Source organism: Hydractinia symbiolongicarpus, chromosome 11, assembly GCF_029227915.1.
Source record: "Hydractinia symbiolongicarpus strain clone_291-10 chromosome 11, HSymV2.1, whole genome shotgun sequence".
Classification (NCBI taxonomy): Eukaryota; Metazoa; Cnidaria; class Hydrozoa; order Anthoathecata; family Hydractiniidae; genus Hydractinia; species Hydractinia symbiolongicarpus.
Window position 1 is genome coordinate 8,569,376 of NC_079885.1, and position 24,985 is coordinate 8,594,360.

A 24,985-nucleotide genomic window follows, 5' to 3' on the forward strand; every position below is an offset into this window, starting at 1 on the left:
GGACACAATGAAAAGTCAAAACAGCCCTACACAAATGGTTTTATAAAAAATTTAATTAGTTGCAAAAGAAGAGTTTAGCATTCCGCTAATATCCTTAAGGGTTCAGGGCCATAGGAGGAGTGTAAGGACTCGCATATAAGATCAAGTAATTGTACCCTGGGTATCAAATAATTTTTCCGTGTGAGGGACTACGAAACCTGTTAATTGATTTTAAACCACGTGGTACATAATCACAATTTCCAAACAAACATTTCCCAAACAAATCCACGAGGTGGTGCACACATGAAAGAATGGCTGACTTTCTTCATGGAACAAAAACCATTAATTCCGACGAAGAGCTTAGTCTTGACGATGAGGAGGAAGTAGAGAAAGAAGAATCACATATGAAAGTAAGTATTTTCTCCAACGTTGTTTAAAGTACCATCGAGTACTAAATTTTGGTTCTGTATGTAGCTAAGCTCCTTATTACGTGATTATCTTAACAACTACTCAACTTGCTACATAAAAAATATTGTCAAAATCGCCCATTCTTAGGCAATTCGCCCTAATTTAACCACCCACTATTATGCTTAATATGCATCTTACATTTGTAATCAATAGCATTATTTGTACTTGATATATTTTAACTTGATTTATTGTTTCCAAAAACTGACATCTCTAGCTATACATGATTTGTGACTCAACCAAATAGGTACTTACATTGCCTTTAGGCAAACTGAAACAAAAATAAAGTATCTTTGTTGTTACAATTTTATTTATTGTCATAAAATTCCGCCCCCCTCAATAACTTTTCATAGGATCATTCAAATTGAATCAAACTTGGCACACTTATAGTACGTCACAAAAGGAACAAAATGGCGGCAATAAATTTTTGCTTGCGTCAGCACATTTTCTGTGACTTCATCAGAAGTCTGAAGTCTGAAAATTGTTAAAAATGCCACTATCTGCTTAAAATATAATTACATTTGTTCTAGAACGAATGTTTACACTGTTTGAAGTTTCTGGAAGCTAAATAAATGTTATTTAACATATCTTCCGGTTTTTACATGGATCGGATAAAAAATTGCCCGAAAATTCTTTTTTTTTCGATTTTCGGGTAAAATCCGACAAAATCGGGAAATCGGAATTGTCACGTGTCCAAATTATTCAAAATAATTTTTCTTGATGAAACAAAGTTGTGTTGCAAGTTTTAAGTTCTAAGGATAATCCTAACAGGAGTTATTATATTTTCCTCATTATAAGGATTTTATAGAGATTTTTAGGGGTAGTTTCGAGTAATGGCCAATATCAAAGCCTCTGAAAGGTATGGGACCTAAAAATTTAGCATGCAGGTGTCTAATAGATAAATGTTGAAACTCAGTAAGTATCATAGCCATATAACAAAGCAAGCAGGAGTTATTAAAAAAACCCGAGATTTTTAGGGGTAGTTTCGAGTAATGGCCAATATCAAAGCCTCTGAAAGGTATGGGACCTAAAAATTTATCATGCAGGTGTCTAATAGATAAATGTTGAAACTCAGTAAGTATCATAGCCATATAACAAAGCAATCCACACAGCTTCTAAAGGCTATTTTCCACTAAAAGAAAATTTTCTGCGAAACGGAACGGACAGAAAAAAAACAAAACAGAAAATTTTCTGCAAGTACTTTGCACTTCATAATATTGCACACATTTTAATACAGAGAGTAAACACACTGGGCAATTCTCACAAAATAAAATAATCTAATCAGCTAAAACATTTTCTACTTGTCGTTTCTGTACACAACACAAAGAAAAAGTTGAACTCGATTCTACTTTGCCCAGAACAGAATGTACAAGAAAATTTTCAGTTCATGCGATGTAAACATTTTAAGTGCTCCTAAGCTTTTCTGTTCCTTTCCGTTCTGTTCTGCGGAAAATTTTTCTTCAAGTGGAAAACAGCCTTGACGCAGATTCATACTTTTCGAAAACAGTTTGACAAAAAAAGAATTATACAATCGAAGCAACTTGTTAACTAGTCCTACATGCTAAGGAAGTTGTTCTGTATCCTTTCTACGACACTTGTGTTTCATAAATAATTATTATTGTATTGATTTTCAATGTTCTAAAAATATAATTATGGTTCAGTTTTAGAATAGAAATTTGAAAAATACCCATCATGTCCAGTGGCCGTATTAGGGTGCAAAAGTTTTTTTGTGTGATCTTTTACTTTTGCTGTAATTGTGACTCCTTTTAATTAAGTAATAGCATAACTGGGTATGATGTGTTGAAGGGTAGTATTAAGTGCGACATCTGTACTAAGTTTATTAACCCTTCCCGTCCCGTCCCTGGACTAGTCCGGGATATTGCTACACTAAAATAATCCCCATCCTGGATAGGTCCGGGATTTTACTAGGACCACTTTAAATGATCCTCGCGGCCAGCCGGTATCTTTAAAACTAACAAGATCGATTTCTAACACTAGAATAATTTATCTCTCATTTGCGCCCAATCTGACGATTTTTAAATTCAGCTACCGTAAGTTATGCAGATTTGCTTTTTAAAATTAAAACAAAGATGGCTGTGGCTCTGGATCTTTGCCTTTTAGCAGCAATAATGCATCATTTGGCCTCTATTAATGAACTAAACCTTGAAGAGGATAGTGATGAGGTTTTAAAAGATTAAGAACGAAGAACGGCAATGGAAAAGCTTTGATAGATTGCATTTTAAAAATTTAGCGACCATAGAAATGTTTTTTTAGATCGAATTTTAAAAGTTTAAGAACAAAATACTGCTTCTCTCCGCAAAAATTTAAAAAATAAAATTAATTAGACAACTTTACCCCCCCCCTCCCCCCCCCCCACCATTACTGCCGCTAAATGACACTATGATTGGTAAGATGAAAATGGATAAGAAAATTATAAAAATATGAGAAAAGAATCTTATGTACATTGTTGTTACAGACGAGCTGTAATAATCATTATTTTGTTTCTTTTTATAGCAAGAGAACTTTACGTATAAAAGATGTAAAAATAAATTTATTCAATAATTTAATGACATCTCTTGCTTTCTTGTTATTAATTTATTTATTTTTTTATTTTTTTATTTTAACTTTGTTAGATCTCTTTAAATTAACTATGCGGTTTTCTACGTGCATGGAAAAGATTTAAGTTAACAATAAGGGTTGCAAAGTTAAATCATTCTCTGACTTAATATGGAATAAGAACGGCGTTTAGAATTGTTAATGTTTATTAAAGTTAGACTTCTATGAAGAAATTATATTGAAAATTAACATAAAAAATTTGTATGACAATTTGTTTAAAAATTCTTATCACAATTCATATCACAATTCATATTGGAAAATCTTAATAATTCATGTGAAAATTCGTACAAAATTTGTATGAAAATTCGTTTAAATAAGAATACAATTTGTATGACAATTCATATCATAATTTGTATAAAAATTCAAATAAATAAAAGAATATAATTCGTATGAAAATTCGTATGAAAATCATATAAAATTTGTATAGAAATTTTTAAAAATCGTGTAACTAATTAACACTACGAATTGTATACAATTTAAGCAATTAAATTCGTATATATTTGTATAAAATGTCATAGTAGACCCCTTATTTATTATAGAAAACAATTTATAAGGCGACTTCAATTTAATTAGTTGTTCTACGGGCGAAGTCGATAGTAACTTACGGTCGGTCTGTCGGCAAAATAAAAATAATTTTATCGAGAATGTATGGTAGGAACAACAAAAAACATAATAAAAAATGTTTTTTCTAGGTATTTTTGCATAACGCACGCAGTTTATATTTTTTAGTTGCGAAGAAAAAATAATCATAATTTGTCTCACTAAAAAATATGTAACTACTTCTCAAGGTGAAAAGATAAAAATACTTGCATGCTCAAAAACTTGTTTTTAAAAGTAATGCAGCAAGAATTTTTCTTGTGTTGTTTTCAAAGTCATACAGCAAGAATTATACTTGTATTGTTTTGAAAGTTTTACAGCAAGTTATACTTGCGCTGCAAGTTATTCTTCTCCTACTTGAAATAATAAAACAAACATGTTTTTTGCGCAGTTTTATGGGAAAATCTAAATTTAAGTGCTAATTCTTTTTCGGACTATGGTTGTTTAGTTGAGAATATTTAAAGTCTTTCGCAGCAGTAAAATCATTTGTTTTAAAATTCATAACTGAGGAGGGTTTACGACAAGCGTATTCTATCTTGTTTTAATTATAATATATAATTTACAGTTTAGCTAGCATAATTTTAAACATATATATTAATCATAATGAAGGAGGGTGTTACGACAATGATCTTTCTTGTTTTTCGCTTGTATTATAACTATTTTAGCGAAATTAGGTAATTTTTGTTATAAATTACATTAAAAGTTAAGGGGATCCCAAGGTAAAAATTGATGCCGGGCTTATATCATAGAGCTTAAAAAATTGGTTAACAAGTCTTTTCAAATTTTTTAAAAAGCTCTTTTCGTTCTCAAGATATTCACATTTAAAGAATTTCAGATTTAATTATGTTGCATAAGTTGTGATGTCATATTTCAGTAATAGCAAATTTTGACATTTTCCGTCATCATTAATTTTAGACCTGTTAAGGGATATGCATTTAAAGTTTATCAATGCATAGATATAAAAGTGAATTGATTAACATTAAAAATTTTTTGACAAAATTACACTCATTTGCTCGGCCCAGGCCTCTTAATTTTTTTGCTGACGACTCCATAACTTGGGATCTGCATGTTGGTTTGCAATTAAATTTTGTGAGTAAGCTTTTATAGACCCCATATGTTTACTCACAAAATTAAATTGCAAATCCCTTTAAAAACTTCTGTTTAACCACGTAATTATTTTTGTGATTACAAATTACCGCATCCCGCATTTTAGTTTTATCGCAACAAATTACCATGAACAAAGAATCAACTCCCAGTCCCCTTAACAACAGTGGTCCTAAGTAAAGTAATGTTATTGATGCACCTTGTTGACATTTAACAAACAAAAAATAACATCATTGATTATCTTCTATGCTTGTTATATTTTCACGAGATGTGATGAGAATTTGTTTTTTTTTTCTTTGAAACTTTTTTGCTTGATATTATTATTTTTTGTTTTCGTGAAACTTAGGGTCGATCGGGTACATAGAACAAGTAATTAAATTGGAGTCGCCTAGAAAGATTGAAATTAAAAAAGATTTGTTAATCAAAATTTCTAGCTTCAAGTCATTTTAATCCTTGGATCGGTTTAAGATGCATTTGGTGGGAAATAATGGCACAACAGGATTTTAAGATATCAAAAGATGTGGTAAAATACCCTTTAAAATTATTTTTAAAATATTTTAAGCCATGGAAGTGTTCAAGTTGTCATTCTATCAAAGGATAAAAAAGTAATTACAAAATTCCTGAATGCAACAACTGTCATTTATTTTATTTAGGGATCGTCTCAAATGTTCGTATGTTTTTTTAGTATAATTATACGAACGGTACGAAGTACTTTGTTTCGTGAAATGAATGTCATATGAAGTGCTTCGTTTATAATAAAAAATGTAAACAAAGTTTATATGAACTTTTTTAATATATGATACGAACTTAAACGGAGTTTTTTTATCGTACAAAATGAAATGATACGAACTTTGAACAAAGTAAATTGCTATACGATCTTGAAACGAACTTCAAAAGTACAGGCGTAATTGCACATAATTATTTCAATACGAAACCAGAAACAAAAGAATTAAACTATTTTTTTTAAAATACGAAAAAAAATAATGATACGCACTTTAAACGAAACCAGGTATAAGAAAAGTAAAATATTCGAGGTTGACTTCTTTGAAAAAACTAGTAAAATTGCGTATTCATAGGTTCAATCTACACAATCTACGGCGATCTTTTTGCTTTATACGATCCCGTTTTCATGATTTTTAAACGATCTACGGTGATCTTTCCGTTTACTACGATCCCGTTTTCATGATTTTTAAACGATCTACGGCGATCTTTCCGTTTTCTAGGATCCCGTTTTCATGATTTTTAAACGATCTACGGCGATCTTTTCGTTTTCTACGATCCCGTTTTCATAAATTTTAAACGATCTATGGTGATGTTTCCGTTTACTACGATCCCGTTTTCATAAATTTTCACCGTTCCACAGCAATCTTTTTGCTTTCTACGATCCCGTTTTCATGTTTTTTAAACGATCTACGGAGATGTTTTTGATTTCTACGATGCCATGGAGACGATCCCTAAAGACCTTAGATAATAAATCCAATTAAAATAAACGAAGTTCGTAAAACGAAACGAACTTTATAATTGTTGAAAAAATTTCAATATAGAACTATAGATAATAGTCCAATTATAATAAACGAACTTCGTATAAGCAAATTTTTATACAAACTTCTTTAAAAATGATACGAACTACATACAAACTTTATTTTAAATGATACGAGCTTTATGCAAACTTGTAATTTTGATGATTTAAAAATGTTCGTATTAAAAATAATATGATAAGAAAGATTTAATAAATCGATACGAAGTTTTTTATACGAATTATATGAACTATGTACGAACATTTTGAGACGGTCCCTTACTGCTCCGACTTTCACCAAATATAAAATGCACATAAAATAAATTATATAGGCTATTTTAAGAGATTAGGCCAATAAGAACTAGTCTCCACTAAACCAGTAGCTCTTCTCATACGTTTTGACTGGTAGTTAATTTGAACAAGTGTTTAAATTTACACATTCCCACTCAGGGCTACCGTTTTGGGCTCACAGTAAGCTTTTATCATAGGTGGTTATCTCCATTCTCAGAAATAAAATATTTTAAGTGCTAATTTATTTTATTTTAGGGTAAAAAAAAGAAGAAGACAAAGATTCCATCTGATTTTAACAATGAATTTAATATGGTATTTGAGAAATCTGATGGTTCAGATATGTGGCGAATCCATGGTGATATCAAAAGTAAAGCAAAGGGATTGGTATGTTTCAACAATGGTTTCACATATATAAGTCTAGCTTTGTTGGGCCTTTCCCTCCCTTCCAGCAAAATATGTGCTAAGATTTAGAGATTAATTTTCTGTTTTGTGATTTCATATGATTTGGAAATAAAATCTTGAGAGCAAGAACTTTGGTTTAGTTTCCTATAAGTTTATAATAGATTAAAAAAGCAGTATTTGAAATACTCTTATTAAATCATCAAAATATGGTTAAAAAAGTACAATATTATTGTATTCTTCAACAATTTCCTTGCTTTCGTCAAATTTTTGTATATATTTTTCTTTTCTTTTTATTTTGTTGGTGCACTTTTGAAGGATAAAACGAAAAGCTGTGGAAATTTTATCTTTGTATATCCAAAGGTTTTTCTTAAAATGACATGCTTTGCTTGCACAAGTGTGAACGACTTGTTTTACGCAATGATTCACATTTCACTTAAGGCCTATTTTGCATACTTACTTCACTTGGTCCTTTGTCTGCTTTGTAGATGTAAACTAGACTTTAATATTGATGCTGAAGTGCTAGAGATCACTCTGGACCAAAGAACCTGGCATATTCTGGGTTTGTAGTGGGTAGGGTGTTACTGCATTAAAGTGACATCAATATGTTTAATCAAGTTAGTGAAGCAATCCAATTACTCTTATAACTTTGAGGAAGAATAATGTGGAAACAGGGGGCGGTGATGTCAGTTACTCTTTACTGCACAGGTTACTAGGGACCTCCTGGGACAAATTTTCTAAAGCTAGGTAAACCTGCCCAGCAATATCTCTTGAAACATAAGCACACAATCCTAAATATTCTCTTAATGAATGTTTTAAACTCAATACGGTGGAGAGTAAAAAAGGTTTTTAGGGCCATTAAAAATTAAATCACAATTCTTTTCCATTGTTCTTCTGCCTAAGCGGATTTTTTAACAGGCTTATTAACTGGTTTTTATTATCTCTTATAATAATACAGAGACTGTGTCTGTTTGTAACAGGCAAAGTGGATATTGTCATTTTTCTTTGATGTTGCCGAAAAACTTATGTCTATTATGTTAAATTTTCTGACGTTACGGTGCGACGTCAATAACACTACTTTAACGTCAATATCCTATATTAAATTAATGAAGCCATTACAGTGCATCGTAAACTTAGAGACCAAATAACTTGGAAACGAGCACATAGGTAACTAGGGAGCACCTAGGACCAATTTGGGTAATTTTCCAAAACCTGGTTCCCCAATCCGTTTCGGAATGGATAGGTTGATGACGTCATCAAAAAACCTTTAAACCCCAATATCTCTGCAACCGTTTCTCAAAAGTACATGATCCTATACATTTTCTTGATCACCGTTTCAAGGTCTATACGATGAAGGTAATAGGAATATAAATTTCCCGAAAAATTTTTTTTGCGTTTTAACGAGCCATTGCTGACGTCAGCAAAATTTTTAAACCCTTATATGTCCTTAGTCGTTCGTAGAAAGATATGATCCTATATATTATTTTGATCAGTGTTTCAACCTCTACACATTACAGGCAACAAATAAACTAAATTTCGCCAATTTTTTTTTGGATTTGCAATGCTGACGTCAGCAAACCAACTTTTTCAATGTCCTATTGCCTAAGTGGATTTTTCCACGGGTCTTTATCAACTAGTTATCATTATAATTATATACTAAGGGTAGCCTCTTTGGTGCCTATTGGTATCACGAGGCTAGCAGTGGGTAAATTCCATTTTGTAGTTCCTCCTAATTTAGTAATTTTAAAAACAAAGCTCAACAATATTAGGATCTCGTATGATTGTGCTTTAATAGCTTAAAGAGGAAATATGACGATGCTTAAGATTTAGCAGGAACTACGACGAATTGAAATATTGTACAATTGTGTTTTGAAAGTAAATACAGCTATATATTTAAGTTTTGATTGCACAACAAACCATATTTAACCTTTTCTAGTTTATGTTAACAAGTTGGTAGCAGGTATAATACTTTCTACCTGCTTGATTTTTTTTTTGAAGAGGGAGTTTGTTACTTAAAAAGTCTCAAAGAGGTTCTAACAAATGCTAAAGTGATGTAAATATATAGGAGTTGAAGGACTTGTTGTAGCCCCGAAATTATTGAATAAAGCCGAAAAAGTTTTTTGATATGTTTTGAGCCAGAAACAGAGTAAATACTAGATGCATAATTGTTTTTTATTTTTTAAATAGGTATCATCTGAAATTCTAGAAGAAAAAATAAAAGCAAAACGTCGTGAAAGAAAGGTATGTTTGAAATAAAAAGTACTTATTAATAATTTATAATTCTGGCTAAGTAGTGATTTCTCTTTAATGTTTTTATTTCAAATACGAGAAGTCGGGGCTTAAATGTTTAGTCAACATGGTTGTCAACTGCTGCTTCTTTTTATAAGACTGTCATGATTAGCTGTTTCAATGGGCGATGTTTTGGAAACTCAGACTGCGGATGTCTAAACTTTTTTCTGAATTAGGACTGTGTTAAAAATGTAAACAAATTATAGCCTAGCTAACTTTTATTTAGATAGAGTTTTATACCAATTAATCTGACTAAACCTTAAACTGAGGTTTTGATAATTAATAATAAAATGTTCTTTCTCTCAATATGGTTAAATCCTTGCAAACCTAAAGTTATTCTGGCAATAAATGTTATAAAACAGGTAGTTTACACTACCAAACCCACTTTTATTAAATAGCGCCACCGTTAACAAAAAAACAACGTCAACAACATAAATTGACCATCAACTAAATAAATTGACTGACAACGAAAAAAATTGACCGTATTTAAGTAATACTAACCGTTAATGTTTCTTGTTAACGGGCAATTTATAATTTGCAAATCTTCTACGTAATTATTAACCGTTAACAAATTTAATTAACTGGGTGTAAACATTATTGACGGTTAATAAATATTGTTAGCTGCCAATATAAATACTTAACGGTTAATTTTTGTGAGGGTGTAAAGGCTGTAATAAAAAAGGAGAGCTATTTTTTATTTACTTATTTATTAATCCAAAAATAAGTGAACTTAACAAACAATTTCTGCTATTTAGGTATTTTTTTTGGTTACGACCTAACATTCGGGTGTGGAAACGTAAGCAAATGTATATTTTTAAATACTACAGTATTGTTAAAAGAAAGCTAACATTTTGCTTGTATAAACTTAATTCACATTAGATGGAAGTTCTGAACTGTAAGCAGCGCACGGTGCTCTTGTAAATAGTAATAACAAGTAGATAGTTTTATCCTTAAACATAGTGATAAAACAGTATACAACACCTTATACATATTATAATTTTGTTTTAGGTTTTAAGTTGTAAATACAGTGTAGATAGCATTTCAAAACAATTTCGAGTAAATGTTCACTGAAAAGGTTGTAAAAGTTGGGTTTTTATTGCGCGAAACAGATTTATTCTACATTTATTTGTCTTTTTTGTTAAAATAATAAATTTATTTGTGTTTTTATGCTTTCTACCAATCATAATTCTTTTTAAAAACTTTTTTTCGTTAAAAAAAACTCAATTTATTTTAAAAAAATATTTCCGCCTCGCTAATAAACCCGTCTATAGCTTATAAAAACGGTAATTTTTTTGTACAAAAAAGACGGAAATTAGAAAATGTTACATAATTACGAACACATATTATTCCCCTGCCACAAAGAAGTGGGTACACGTTTTGTTTTCAATATATAATAGATTTCTATCCATTTTTCTTTTATAATAAATTAAAAATTTATAACAAAGGTAGATCATAAATACAACATTATTATTTGCTAACTGTTTAAATAAAAGCATCAGTTAGATTATCGAACATCTCGTGTAATTTCCTAACCCAACAAATTTTAATTTCTCGTTTTAAGCGAACGACGGGCGAAAGATTTCTCGTACTTGTTAACGCAGACAAATGAGTATGCAGCGTTTTATCGTATATAAATATATGTATATATATATTATTATTATTGATAATCCAATCTTCATCCGGAACTCGATTTTCTGACCTCACTGTTTAGAAACCAAAGAAAATACATAAAACAAATTTGTTAAAATGACGAGATTCAGTGCATTTAACAAAATTTAGAATTTAAATTGACTGGCAACGTTTAAAATTGACAGACAACATATTTAATTAATCGCTAATTTTTGTGATTAACCGTCAATAAACTTTATTAACCGTTAATACGACTTTGATATTTATAAATAACTGTAATGACCGACAATCAAAATTATTAACCGTCAACAAACTTTAATAACGGCCAATCTTTTATATTGACAGTCAATCAAATTTGTTATCAGTTAACAAAAAAAGTTAACCGGCAACTAAAAACATTGACCGTTAATAAATATCATTAACCGTTAACGTGAGAACGTTAACGGATGGCGCTATTTAATAAAAGTGGGTTTGGTAGTGTTAAGGTTACGTGTAACCTATAAAACAGTAATTTGAAATGTATCAGTGTTTTTGAAGAAGATATGGTCTGTCACAAATAAAACTCGGTCACGAAACAAATTTAACATGGCAACCACAGAATTTTACCTAGTAGTAAAAGCCTCTGCTCGAATAAAGCACCCACCATTAATTCTGTATTCACTGTCATTTTTGCACAATGGGAAGTTTTTTTTGACAGCAGCAGTAAATTTTATTTGAAAGTACAAAATTTCATGAAGCTAGAAAAGTCCAAAATTGGGGGTTTTATAAATTGTGGTGAATGAAGAAATTTTGTGCATGAACTTATGTATTTGAAAAGATAGAAAACTGTAAAAGCTCTTATTACACAACCAATCTATTTTTAACACATGTCTTTAATGGAGGCCCCCCAACATATTAAAAATTTAATAAACTCCCAGGCTCTAGTAGACAACCCCTTTCTTCAGTCAAAAAAGCACGTTTATTAGTTTTCCTTGTTCAAACAATTTATTTTATGTGTATTTATGATAAATATATTGGTTCATTTCAAAAAAATTATACTTCTAATTCAGCAAAACTAATTTTGCAAAAGAAATGTCAGCTTGTAAGAATTTCTGACATAAACAAGTACTTAGTATTCTGGGGGCTATTTATTGATGCATTTACTGGGAACTGGATAACACAAGAAAACTACTAAAAAGTTTTCTAAACATGTATTATATAATAAAAAATAATAATTTCACAAGAACAACATGTATTATATAATAAAAAATAATAATTTCACAAGAACTATAAAAATGTCACCTCAGCAGGACGATCAATCTCAAATGCAAATGTTCATATCTATTAAAAAAGCAAGTAAAATAAAAGAATACAAAACTAACAAAAAGCAAAAAACAAAAATTATTAAATAAATCAACACACAACCCTTACTTATCGTAACTTTAACTTTTAACCCACAGACAAAAATATAAAATATACATATTTAGATTATAGGAAAAGGTTAAAAAATTCAAACCCCTCTCTATTTATGGTAGGTTTACATCATCAGTGCTTTTATATATGATCCAAAAATATATATGTTTGGGATATTTCATTCTGAATAATTCAAATGGATTATTACTGTCTTGGGGTGGATTTCCAACAATATTTAAAGGACCATAAAACGGTCCTTGGTTTTTAAATTTAGTGACTTACTTGAAAGTCGTACTATAGGTGATGAGCAATGAGAACAATCCAAATTTATAAATTCATTGTGTTGGTGAAAAGAAAAGCAGCCAGAAAACAGATTGTATCATAAGTTTGTCATTAGACATAATAAGACAAAAAAGCAAGAATTGGTTACTTTTTAAATATTTCAGTATAAACAACAATATAAATATATTGTTCATCTCCAAAAAAATTTTTTACGCACAAACTCCTTTCATCCAATTATACAACATTTTAAAGTTAGTCTGGGAACTTTTTGGAGCCAAGCATGGGGGTCCGAATTGCAACATCTATAGCTATGTAGAGCAAACTTTAAGGTTTGATTAAAATCACCAAAAAATTAAAGGGAACTATAATTGTAGCTAAAAAATTGTTTGAACTCTGCGCATCAGTACTACCAAGCTGAATGATGAATGATGGAGAAATAGGCTGTCCTACTTACCAAGTATATATTAAGGTATCTATTCTATCCATGTTTGTCCATTTTTTATTGCATATTCAGCAGTTAGCTACACACATGAATACACCAAAAGAGGCATTGCGTTTGATATCAAAGCGTTGCCAACGTATATTTTGCAGAAAAAATTTAACTTAAAAAGAGCAATTCTTTACATCAAAAGTAAAGTTAAAACCATTTAAGGGGCTTTCCATTTAAATATCAAGCATATTTGACCCTACTAGTAAATAACAATATCTAAAATTGGGAATTAGTTACATTACATGCCAAGAAAAAAAACAAATTTTTTACACAAAAGTTTGTCAACATAGTAATTTTCAAAAAGTACTGATACAAACTTAGTTTTCTCTTTACTGTTTAGATGGTTCTTTTAGCTTTCTTTCATTGTGGCTTCTCATTTTAAGGTACGCGATCGCGCTCCTATGCCCTGTGGCGTACCTAAATTATGTGAGGTACGGGAAGAACCGCGTACCTCCGTAGACAGATTACATTCTAATAAAAAATAGTCATATTTAAATAAAATTTTGTTGTTTTATTGATGTGTGGTGGGCTCTTTATCTCGATAAATCCACATGCTGTGATGCTAGCAATGTTTAGTTTAGCGCTACCACATTGGAATGAACCTGACACCATTAACCAGTCTTAGGTGTGCAATGATTCGCACGTCTAAATCAAGTAACGTGTGCAATTTAAAAAGCACATGCAAAGGATGTTAAATCTTTGCTGCGCATTCATTTTGCTGTGGAAAAGTGGGGGACGTTTTGAATCTTAAACCCCAAACATGATGATTGATTGTCTACGTATAGCGACTCTCTCAATCTTAACTTCCTTTTCTTCATGTCCGAAATAGTATGCACGACTATACTGTCATTTTCATAAATTTATTGTTTATTTTTTCAAGCCATCACAAGCAAATAGTTAAGAATATGCTTCGTTTTGCAATTAAATAAAATCTTAATTCACATGGCGCACGTAGCTACATTTTAACAAAATTTGTACTAAAAAAAATAAATTATATCGCACATGGGTTTCGTTTTTAAAATTGTTTGAATAAAAATAACACTTGCGGCATAAAGAAAAAAATCAATTAAATTCGGACCTGCTATGGTTTGCAATTGTTTTGTCAAGCACAAAAAATATCTAGAATTAAATCGATGATAAAATGTCTGTTCCGCCTGTACATGCAGTTTTGCAGACTTGATTCATCCGTGCTCCCGTCAGGGTTCACCTCAGCATTAGTTAAGAACAGCATGGCTGGATTTCTTGTGTAAGACCTGGTTACCAACGAAGAAGGGGCCAGGCACAATAGATTTATGTCTACGAAGTTCTTTTAACTAAGTCAGGGGTCGGTGAATTAGCTGAGATGATCAGGTTGGCTATAAATAGGCTTGCTCGTGGATTAAAAGGACCAGAACTATTTGATAAATTTGAAATCTAAAAATGTCGGACCAAGACGGAAATCTATTGGACGTTTTGTCCGACAAAAGTTCAAAACGAGCTACGTTGTTCCTTCCATTGTTACTAGTTTTCTTCTCTTTTGACCCATTGTGAATCCACTCAAACAATATACAGAAAAGAATTAACATACACAACTTAGTGCTTTTTTCAGCAAACAGGCCCCGGGAACAGGGCTTTTAAAAAAATATATAGCCATTTTAAAAATCGCGTACCTGGAGCAAATTAGGTACACTACGCAATCGCGTAACGTCATAAGCACATATTGTAAGCACATATTTACAAAATAAAAAGCCTAAGTCATTGTTCGATTTTTGATTAAAAATGTATATCTAAAGTAGACCCAATTTGATGTGATGTACATAATCCCTTGCCAAAGTGTATCCACTTATTTATCAAAATTGTTTTTTATTTGGGGCTGCCATTTGGTACACGCAACATGCTAAAGCAACTAGTGCATGTGTATTCTTATTTTCCACGCTGAAACAGCCTTAGTGGTGACAATATACCATTCTCGTAATTTGAATAAAAAGTTTGTGAATTTTATTTTACCATTATTTACTTGTTGTCAGAGTTAAACTTGATTTAAATCATGTTATTTGTTCCTATTTTAATTTTTTTTACCTCCTTAACAACAAAATTTCACAAAGGTTTGGGTTGTGCTTAAAATTTATTTATTTATTTTTTAGATCAATACACTAAAGGAAAATAAAGACAGTGAGAATAATGAGCATGGTTAGTTTAAAGTTCTCTTAAAGAGGCTACACCAGGAGTTGTTAATATTTGATTTGCACATGAAGAAACGACATCTTAAATCAAATTACATATCTAAAACTTGGGAAAATAACTGAAAATTCATAAAAATTCCTTACCTTATTGGATATCCCCAATATAACCCATAATATGCCCTCACCTTGCTTTTAAATCAAGATTTCTTATTAAAAAACGTTTTTTACTAGGTAGTTAGCTAGCTATATTAAGAAAACAGCCTCAAAAAAGCTTCAAATTTTGCTGTTATGTATTATTTTGCAGACCGTTCTATTTTTACTGCCAAAAGAGAAGTCTAAACAATACTGAAAGGTAATAGAAAATAGCAATGGAAAAACAGCAATTACTAATAATTATCACACAGGTTGTCTGTAATTGCATAAAGTGTATATATTTTTTATACCTTAATCTTTTGAGTGGTCTGTTTATGCACAATGTTATTCAGAATATGTGAGTATAGAAAGTAACATGACAGAGGGCTTACTTGAACCATTTCGTTTTGTTCAATTAGTTTAAACATTTAATGGTTTATTTTTTCATGCAGAAAAGGAATCGGTAGTAAAAAAAGAAAATGAAGAAATACAAGAATCAGACGATGAAGATGATGTTGATTTTAGCGAAAGTGAAAATGAAAGTGAGGTCAGAAAAGCATGTGTTTGTTTGTTTTTAATGTTTGTTTTTCAAGTTTATGAAAGACCTGTGAACTTGAATTATCACTTTGCGTGCACACGTATTTGTTGTCTATGCTTGTAAACATTTTGCTTATTTACAACAACAAAACGCACAACTAAGCTACTCTGTTATATAAAGTAATCAAGAACTTTTATTGTGGTTGTTATATTTCACTCTGTTAGCTATGTGGAACAGTGGCCACACATATTAGAATTACCTTAGCCTATTATCCTGTGATAGAGTGATTTAAAAAGGTTGTACCTGCATTGTATTTAATTTAATTTAATAATATGTACTTCTAAAATCAGTTCACGGACATTATTTTGCATGTAGGTATACCTCAGGACGATAAGTAATAACACAATTTTAAATTTAAGGGGTTGTATGATGTAGTATGCAGCCTTAATAATTATTTAAGGTATAAAATCCCAAATTGGTATATATTCAAATACCTGTATATCCGCATAGTTTATAAAAAATACTAAATTTTTTCAGCCAGAAAGAGAAAATGGTGATTTTTTTGAACAAGCTCCAAAACAAGTTAAACACGAAAGCTTTGTACAGATGAATCTATCCCGGCCATTGTTGAAGGTATTGATTATATGTATTTAGTTTTTAGATACACACTTATACACTTTCTATAACCTTAATTTATTAACAGACAAACATAAAAATCCATGTGCTTACTCTTTCCTTGATTTTATGTATTCTCCTCTTATTTTTCCGATTTAGATCTCAAAGAAACAAACAATTCTTACTTGACTACAAAAATTTAGAAATGGCTTTTTAACAAACCTAGGTTTGAATTATTTTGATGATAATGACCTCGAAGAAAAACCTGCAAAGACTTTGTTAATAGCAGAAATGTTTCTGTGAACTTTTACTATTGTCAGCTTTTTTGAGACCTACCTTACACGAATACTCATAAAATTGTCTGTCCCTAATTGTTTCATGTGTTTTTTTTCTACCAACAAATTAATTAAATATGTTAAATATGTTTTCGTTCTATAAGGTTTGCCTAAAAACATGAACCAGAGAAAGTCATTTAGAAGATCCAAAATAACAGAAATTGTCAGAATATTAAATAAAATATAAACTGCAAAATTGCTCTTTTATATTATTTAGGCTCTAAATACACTTGGTTTTTTACATCCAACACCAATTCAGTTATCTACAATACCATTAGCTTTACTTGGGAAAGACATTTGTGCGTGTGCTACCACTGGTTCTGGTAAAGTGTTTTACTTCTTAGTTTTATCCTTCTGGTAACCTTACCTGTGTCCATGCATTCGTCCTCGTGTCCGTCCGTTACCAGCTTTTCTCAGAATTGGATCACTGTTTTTTTTTTATTTATTACACAAAGATAAAGCACAATAGACCCTCTAATGTGACAAATCAGTTTTCAAAAAAAAATCTTATCAGATCAAAAGTAGCGGAGTTATGCGTAAAATTAGCCAAAACGGTCCAAAAAGACGGTTTTTACAACATTTCTCAGGATTGGATCATTAGTTTTTTCTGATGTTTTGCACAGTGTCAGGGAAAAATAGACCCTCGAATGTGACTAAGTTGATTATCTGAGAAAAAATTTTATCTGCTCAAAAATGGCGTATTTCCTGTTATTAATTGTAACGCTGTAATTTTGAATTCCAGGTAAAACTGCTGCTTTTATGCTACCCATACTTGAACGCTTACTATTTAAACCAAAACAATCTAGTGTAAGCAGGGTACTTGTGTTAGTGCCAACAAGAGAGTTAGCTATACAGGTATGCATCTACTTTATATTTGCTATCAATATTATCTGAATTGATTCTGTAAACATTCTCCTTGCGAGAAATTTTTTTCTTTTTTAATCTGTATATTCTGCCCAACAACAAAATGTATAAAAGCTTTTGTCGCAGTTACATGTAGCTTTTTCTTATTTGTTTGATTTTGCTTTTATTTGTTTCTTAGGTTCATTCAGTAAGCTTATCTCTTGCAAAACATACAAATGTACAGATATGTATTGCCACTGGTATGCAAATTTTAACCTTTTTTTTCTTTTACTTTTATAAAAAAATACAACAGCTTTTTTTTTGAACTCGTTATACAAATCTTCTTCTCAGGTGGGCTAGATTCCAAAACACAGGAAGCTAACCTGCGAAAGTCACCGGATATTATCATTGCTACACCTGGTCGATTGATTGACCACTTACATAATGCACCTTCCTTTGATCTTCAGACGATTGAAATACTGGTTCTAGATGAAGCTGACAGGTAATGATGCTTATTTCATGTCGTCTCTGTAAGTATTTTTGTTGAAAATTAAAAAATCCTTTCTTGCAATAATTCCTACTGTAAAATGTCAGTTTTTTTAAGGTTAAGGTGTGTTTAGGAGATTTATGACCTGTTTAGACAATCGGGAGGCTGGTCTGGTCAGTACACGGGCCCTGAGAGGTTAGATTAACTATAATATGCAGGGAGGGGAGGGATTATTACCCACATGAGTTATTACCAAAAGAAAAAATCAAAGGTCAGGCGAGTTAAGCCTACACAAGCATCATCTAATCCCCACTCTGCTTCATATTTCTAGAATGTTAGAGGAACACTTTAAAGATCAAATGAAAGAGTTGATTCGATTATGTCCTAGAGGTCGACAAACAATGCTGTTTTCAGCTACTATGACAGATGAGGTAAAATGTTTACTCTTGTGCATATGAATGTGACCGTTGCAACTACTATTACTTAGCAATGTTTATCTTATGGCTATGTATGTGCAAATGTGGAAAGAGTTTTGCAATAATAACTTCTTTAGGTTGGTCAAAACAGTTGCTTTGCAGTAGGACATTTTATTAAAGTTTTTAATGATTTTTAATGGATATCTAACTTGTGTATATATGCGCACAAAGTACTGAAGTGTAGCTAATTAAATGAGCATGTATATTGCAAAGAATTAAAAATGTTCTGTAATATTTCTCTTTGCACAGAGAAGTATTACAGGACACAATTCCCAATTTTATGCCAGAAGTTATACCGTTAAATGTGTCTGCGATATAATAGCTATAACATTTTGGTCGTCATTAAAGGTAGAAGAATTGGCTTCACTGTCACTGAATCGACCTGTCAAGTTGTTTGTTGATCATAATACAGACGTGGCGAAGAGTTTACACCAAGAGTTTGTACGAATCAGAGAAAACAGAGAAGCTGATAGACTGGCAATTGTAACAGGTATGCATCTCAGTGATAGTAGCATTATCCTCTTGAAGTTCACATTTGCTTAAATAAAGAAGCTTAACTCCAACTCAAGAGCAAGATATAATTTGGCAAAATATTTGATGATGCAACAGGGAATGCTTTCTTCCTGCTATTCTTTCTTGTATACACCTTTTCACCACCCCTTTTATGCATGTTATTTTCTCACCCTTTATTTTTCTTTTCAGCTTTGTGCTGCCGTTCTTTTAATGATCACACCTTAATCTTTCTACAAACCAAACGGTTAGCTCACAGACTGCGCATTATTCTGGGTTTGTTTGGTTTAAAAGCTGCAGAACTTCATGGCGATCTAACACAATTACAGGTAGTGTGTTCATGACATGTACCATGTTGTAACAATATCATAATAATGGTCCATATATTACATTGGCTCTTTGTCCTTTCAAATTAATTAAAATTTACAAAAATCATGTATAAGACTAATCGTAAGACGGCGGAATAAATTCACGAAATTTAACCCGTCTAGAAACCCGCAAAACTCGGCCCTCTTCGATCTTTTGTGCACCTTTAACTTATTTTGTGCGTTTTCAAACGCACAAAATAAGAGTATATTTATAGAGATATTTAATTATATAACCAAAAGTATAAAAGCACTAAAGCTCCATAGAAAGGATGATTTCTGGATTTAAAATTAATTTCAATGAAATTGCAGTATAATTATTGTTTAGTTTCTTTAATTCTGGAGTAGAAACTGGTTTTGTAGGACAGTTTAGAAATGCCCAGATTGGTTAGCTGCTGGTGTTTTGCGAATGTTATCAAATGTGCCATTCTCGTATTTGCTTTTAATTTCCTTCTGTTGTATTTTTATAGCGTATAGAAGCGCTTGAAAAATATAAAAACAACGATGTTGATATTCTTGTCGCAACAGATCTTGCTGCAAGAGGGTTGGACATCGCTGGTGTTAAAACGGTAAGCGGATTAATTCAAAAGGAAACGAGAATGTTTACACTGAGGATTTTATCCTGTTTTCACGCAAATTTTAGGTTATATCATATAACATGCCGACCACTATAAAAAGTTATATCCATCGGGTAGGAAGAACAGCTCGAGCTGGGAAGGTTGGGAAGTAAGTTAAATTCTTTTTATTTTTATTTTTTTTCAACCAACTGGGTATTCGAGTTTACTACGGCGTGGTAAAACAAATTTTTTGCTTTTAGATCAATAACTTTAGTCGGTGAGAAGGAACGTAAAATGTTGAAGGAGGTTGTCAAAAATGCGCATGTTCCTGTTAAAAACAGAATTATATCACAAGGTACCTAATAGGTTATAAAATATACGTGTATCTTTAATACAACAATTCTGTAAGTACGTTCACCGTAATTACGTGATTAAATGAATCCAACGTCGAGGTAGGTTAACCCAACCACACCCTCACCCCACCCTCCCTTTTCCCTTCGAAAACTGCATACCTATTACTACTCTTTCCATCAATTTGTTTAAAGCGTATTTTAACCATTTAGAAGTTGTGCTTAAATACAAACAGAAACTGGAAGAATTGGAGAAAGACATCAAAGATTTGTTAAAGCAAGAAGAAGAAGAAAAGGAGGTAGTACAACATAATTTTTTGTTTTTGTCGCTGGCCGAACGTAAAACAATCCGGTACACTAAATAACGTGAATATACCTGGGTTGGTAAGCCACCTGAAATACTGTATTGTGCAAAAAATCAGTATGGGATTATTCTTAAAATAATCTTTTAAGAATATCTCAGCCTGATGTTCTTAGAAAGCATGTTCTTATAGAGTGTATTTGTTTCCGTGCGTGCAGTACAATTTATATTTCTTTAAAATAACTTTTCTTTATAGTTGCGTATTGCAGAAATGCAAGCCACCAGAGCTCATAATTTAATTGTACATCGAGATAAAATTCTGAGTCGTCCAGCTCGAACATTCATCAAAACTACAAAAGACAAAAATAGTGAGTATAACGCATTTATTTTCTCATCTTTTACGAAGCTAAAATGCCGGACATAATATTTTTGCGAAATGCAGTTTTTTGGTTATTTCCTAAAATATTATAAACGGCATCACTTGGTAACTACTGTGCAAAAGTTTTAACTAACCAACGTTGAAAATAAGATAATTTCGGTCTGAAAAACTGGAGTATTGAGGCGTATTGACGTCAGCAAAAATTAGTACTGTTTAAGATTTTTGGATCTAACCAAAGAACCTTAGTTCAGAGTGTGTGTTGCTTAGATAGAAGCAGCTTTCTTGATTGCTTGTGGTTAGGAACTTTGAAGTGTTCTGTCCTTCTTTGCACTAATTCACGTCTGGGATGGTATGTTTTAACTTGTTTCTCTCTCTTTTACACCGCGTAAATAACCGTTTCTTTACTTGCTTTTATTGTTCCGTAACATATTTACTATGAAGCCGAAACAACAGCTCTCCTGGTGTCATGAGATTTTGCTATCGTTTCAACGAGCAGGAGGTTTGCACGAGGGTTATTTTGTTTACCTGTACTCCACAGATCACTTTGAAGTTATGTATTAAGGTTTTTTTATATTTTGTTTGATTTCTCATAGCCAAAGAGAAAAAATCAAAAAATTCGGTATGTGTGTATTTTGTTGTTGTTTTTTACCTGCATTCTCTATCTCCTCATTTAGTTTGGAATTACGTTATTCAAGTTCCTAGAGTTTGCCTTTTGTCCTGATATGTCTTGAGGTGTTATTGGATTTTAAGAAACTCTGATCTGCCAATTTTATTCATGTAAACATGACATGAGGAAAAATGTGTATTAAACAAGTAATCCACTGTTTGCCATGTCACCATTGTGTTGGGACATCACAAAACAAATACAGGGTGACTACTCCTCCTAAAATCTCCAAAACAACTTAAAAAATGAACTTTCCTTAAATCTCTTAAACAACCTAAAATTTCCAAAACAACCTAAAACTCCTAAAATTGTCTATCATTTCGACAAAATTATGAATCAGTAAGTTTCCCTCTAAAATTTTGTGACATTTTTGTGCCAGAAAATTTTATGAAATATGGAATGGTTTTTATATGCCCTTTGTTTTCTCCTAAATTTTGATGCGAAGAGCTAAACTCTTTTAAATCTTTTAAAAAATATTGTAAATTTTAAATCTGTTGCTATCCTGCAAGGGGTAATACATTAGACTACTCAAATTTAGGGATTTGCATGGTAAACATGTTATAAGCTCTGAGTTTTCTGTTTAGGTCATATCAGCGGAAGACAGAAAAATTGCAAAAGAACAAGAATTTCAGAAACGTACTATGAAACGCGAGAGAAAACCGAAACGTATTCGTGCATGTGACGAAAACGATAATCCGAAAACGAAAACTAAAGGTAAGTTCGTGCTGAAAATATGTTTATGAAGATTTTTTTAAGTCAAAGCTGTGGTAAGCCTGGTAAAAATCACGAATCAAACAAAGTCAGTATTAATTTTTTGTGACTTATCACTGCCCAAAATTTTTTTCGCAATTTTGTATTTATATAAATATTTGTAAGATTAAAAATGTTATTAAAGCAAGAAAAAAAAAACACTTATAAAGAAATTTCATCTATAGTTCAAAATTTCGTTTGCTTAAATTTTTCACCTTTAAAAATTTTCATCACTTAAGCCTAATTTTGTATAAGCAAGGTGAACCAGAATTGTTTGTTTGCACGGACATTTAATTGGTACATTTGAAAAATTTGTCTTCTTTGCAATTGGATACATTCCGAAAACCCAAGATTCTTAGCCCTATTTTCCTATAAATCAGATAAGTCTTCCGTTATCCTGGTATGCATTGCTCATTTTTCTGACCGCAAATTTTGATTTACTATCGAAAAACAATCTCAAATTTTGGCAACATATATCAGCTTTTATATACTAGTAATAGAAACAAACCCTAACTACTGATTGTCTCACTGACGTGAAAGTCTAACTAACACATTTCTACGTACATTTTTAGGTTCAAAGAAAGCAAAACTTGTTCCCGCCAAAACTTCATTTTCAAAAGAACTAACAGACACAAGTCGACGTGGTTTGAAAGCACTACGTAGCACGGAACATATTCCCAAAAAGAAAAAAGTGGCCGGTGGCTTTAAATCAAAAAATAAGTAAGATCTGCTTTCTATCTTTGCTTTGCTGTTTGATATTTATATTTATTTATTTTCTCATTTTAGTTTTTTTGTGTAATCAGGAGCATTATTCACAAAATTCACCTTTTTTTGTGCGCTTACCGTAATTATTCTAATTTTAGTGCGGTCTCAAATTAGTGCGGGTGGTCTTTTTTTCAAAAAATAGAACAATTTATTTTCCTCTTATTATTAGTGCGGTTGGAATGTTGGTAAATTTTCAATTTTCCTCTTATTTAGTGCGGGAAGGGTCAAAAATTCCTCTAATTATAGTGCGGGTTGACATTTTTCCTATCAGAGAGGAAATAAAATGGTCACATTTATAAGTTTTTTTTTTATCATCTTTTTCGTATCAGAATCTTCAATTTTAACTATAAAAAAGATTACAAAATAAAAGCGTCTTCTTCTTCTATGTTGTCGTCATTTGGAGATTTTTTCCTTTTATTTAGTGCGGCAATGATAAAATTTTCCTCTTATTATTAGTGTGGTCTTGTGTCGATGATTTGATGGTAATTTATCTCCTCTAATCATTAATGCGGCAGGTCTATAATAATTATTTTTTCGGCCGCTCTAAATTAGAATAATTACGGTAACTACGGTGCGCTTTATTACGGCATTTTACAGTATTTTAAAATATTGAATAGCATTTTTACGTAAATCGTGGAATTTAGTATTTGCAAAATTTTCTACAAATACTCATCTGCGAAAATTAATACCCACAAAAAGATTTTTGACCCTCGAAATTTGCTACTGATGAAAATGCCATGTAATGCCATGCAGACTCTTTTTGTTTATAAACGATTAATCTTTGCACTTTAAAACATTGTTTAGTCATTCTTTACTTAGGGAAGTTTATATGCACCAAATTGTTTATTTTCATAGTAATTTATAATATTTTTGCCAGACAAGTTTTTCGCGTTTGTTTAAAATGTTGGACATTTTTAGAGCGATTGTTTAAAATGTTGAAATTTTTAGGGCGATTCTTTAAAATGTTGGGAATTTTTAGGGCGATTCTTTAAAATGTTGGAAATTTTTAGGACGAGTGTTTAAAATGTTGGGGATTATTGGTGCGTTGTTTAATAACATGTTACGGTATTTTTTTAGATATCGTAGACGGTGAAACCCGACGCCTGCTATCATAAATTTAATTTGCAAAAAAACTCCGATATTTTATATGCAGTCAGTGTATCATTCTCCGCAGTGAATAAAATCGTATTTTCTATGAACCATTGTTGATGTTGTTCATTTGTTTGACACGAGAAGATTTTGTTTATTCTTTATTCATGTCATTAAACTAATTTAAATAGACCACATACGTTTTTTAAGTCTAAAGTTAGAAAATGATTGGTTCAATTAATGTTGTTTGATTTACTATAATTAGGGTTAGTATTCGTAAGGTTTGATTGACTATAGTATAGTAGGTTAATACATGGCGAGAGAGCCAAAGTTAGAGCTATATACTGAACTGAGTCAAAACCTTTAAAAAAAAATTTAAAAAATTAACCGATTAAGTATTAAGGATACAAACGTTGCAAATTTACAGTTTACCATAAGCAATTGAAATTTTGATAAAACAGGAGAAGTTTTCAAAATTCCTTTGCATGTATTTTAAATTGATAATATCTATTTATTTATTTATTTATTTTATCATCAATATTTACCCAGGATATACATTTCAGAATAAATTTCTGCTTTTCAAATGTGTCCTGCTAATCTTCTCTTTATTTAAGAAAG

General features: G+C 31.3%; 1 protein-coding gene across 2 annotated transcripts; it reads left to right on the top strand.

Annotated features, from left to right (window-relative positions):
* Positions 1 to 231: 231 nt before the first annotated feature.
* LOC130614569 (probable ATP-dependent RNA helicase DDX27) lies at positions 232 to 24,477 on the top strand. Of its 2 annotated transcripts, XM_057435994.1 has the most exons (22): positions 232 to 389; positions 6,824 to 6,952; positions 9,155 to 9,208; positions 15,173 to 15,218; positions 15,796 to 15,890; positions 16,419 to 16,514; positions 17,049 to 17,154; positions 17,574 to 17,686; positions 17,874 to 17,934; positions 18,026 to 18,176; positions 18,493 to 18,592; positions 18,986 to 19,127; positions 19,340 to 19,476; positions 19,983 to 20,081; positions 20,156 to 20,238; positions 20,330 to 20,424; positions 20,633 to 20,718; positions 20,977 to 21,088; positions 21,693 to 21,718; positions 22,348 to 22,477; positions 23,086 to 23,233; positions 24,356 to 24,477. In XM_057435994.1, exons 1-22 carry the CDS (start codon positions 291 to 293, stop codon positions 24,369 to 24,371), a joined length of 2,124 nt encoding a protein of 707 aa, XP_057291977.1. In that variant the 5' UTR covers positions 232 to 290; the 3' UTR covers positions 24,372 to 24,477. The 2 variants fall into 2 exon arrangements, with proteins under 2 accessions (XP_057291977.1, XP_057291978.1); XM_057435995.1 differs by lacking the exon at positions 23,086 to 23,233.
* The last annotated feature ends 508 nt before the right edge of the window (positions 24,478 to 24,985 follow it).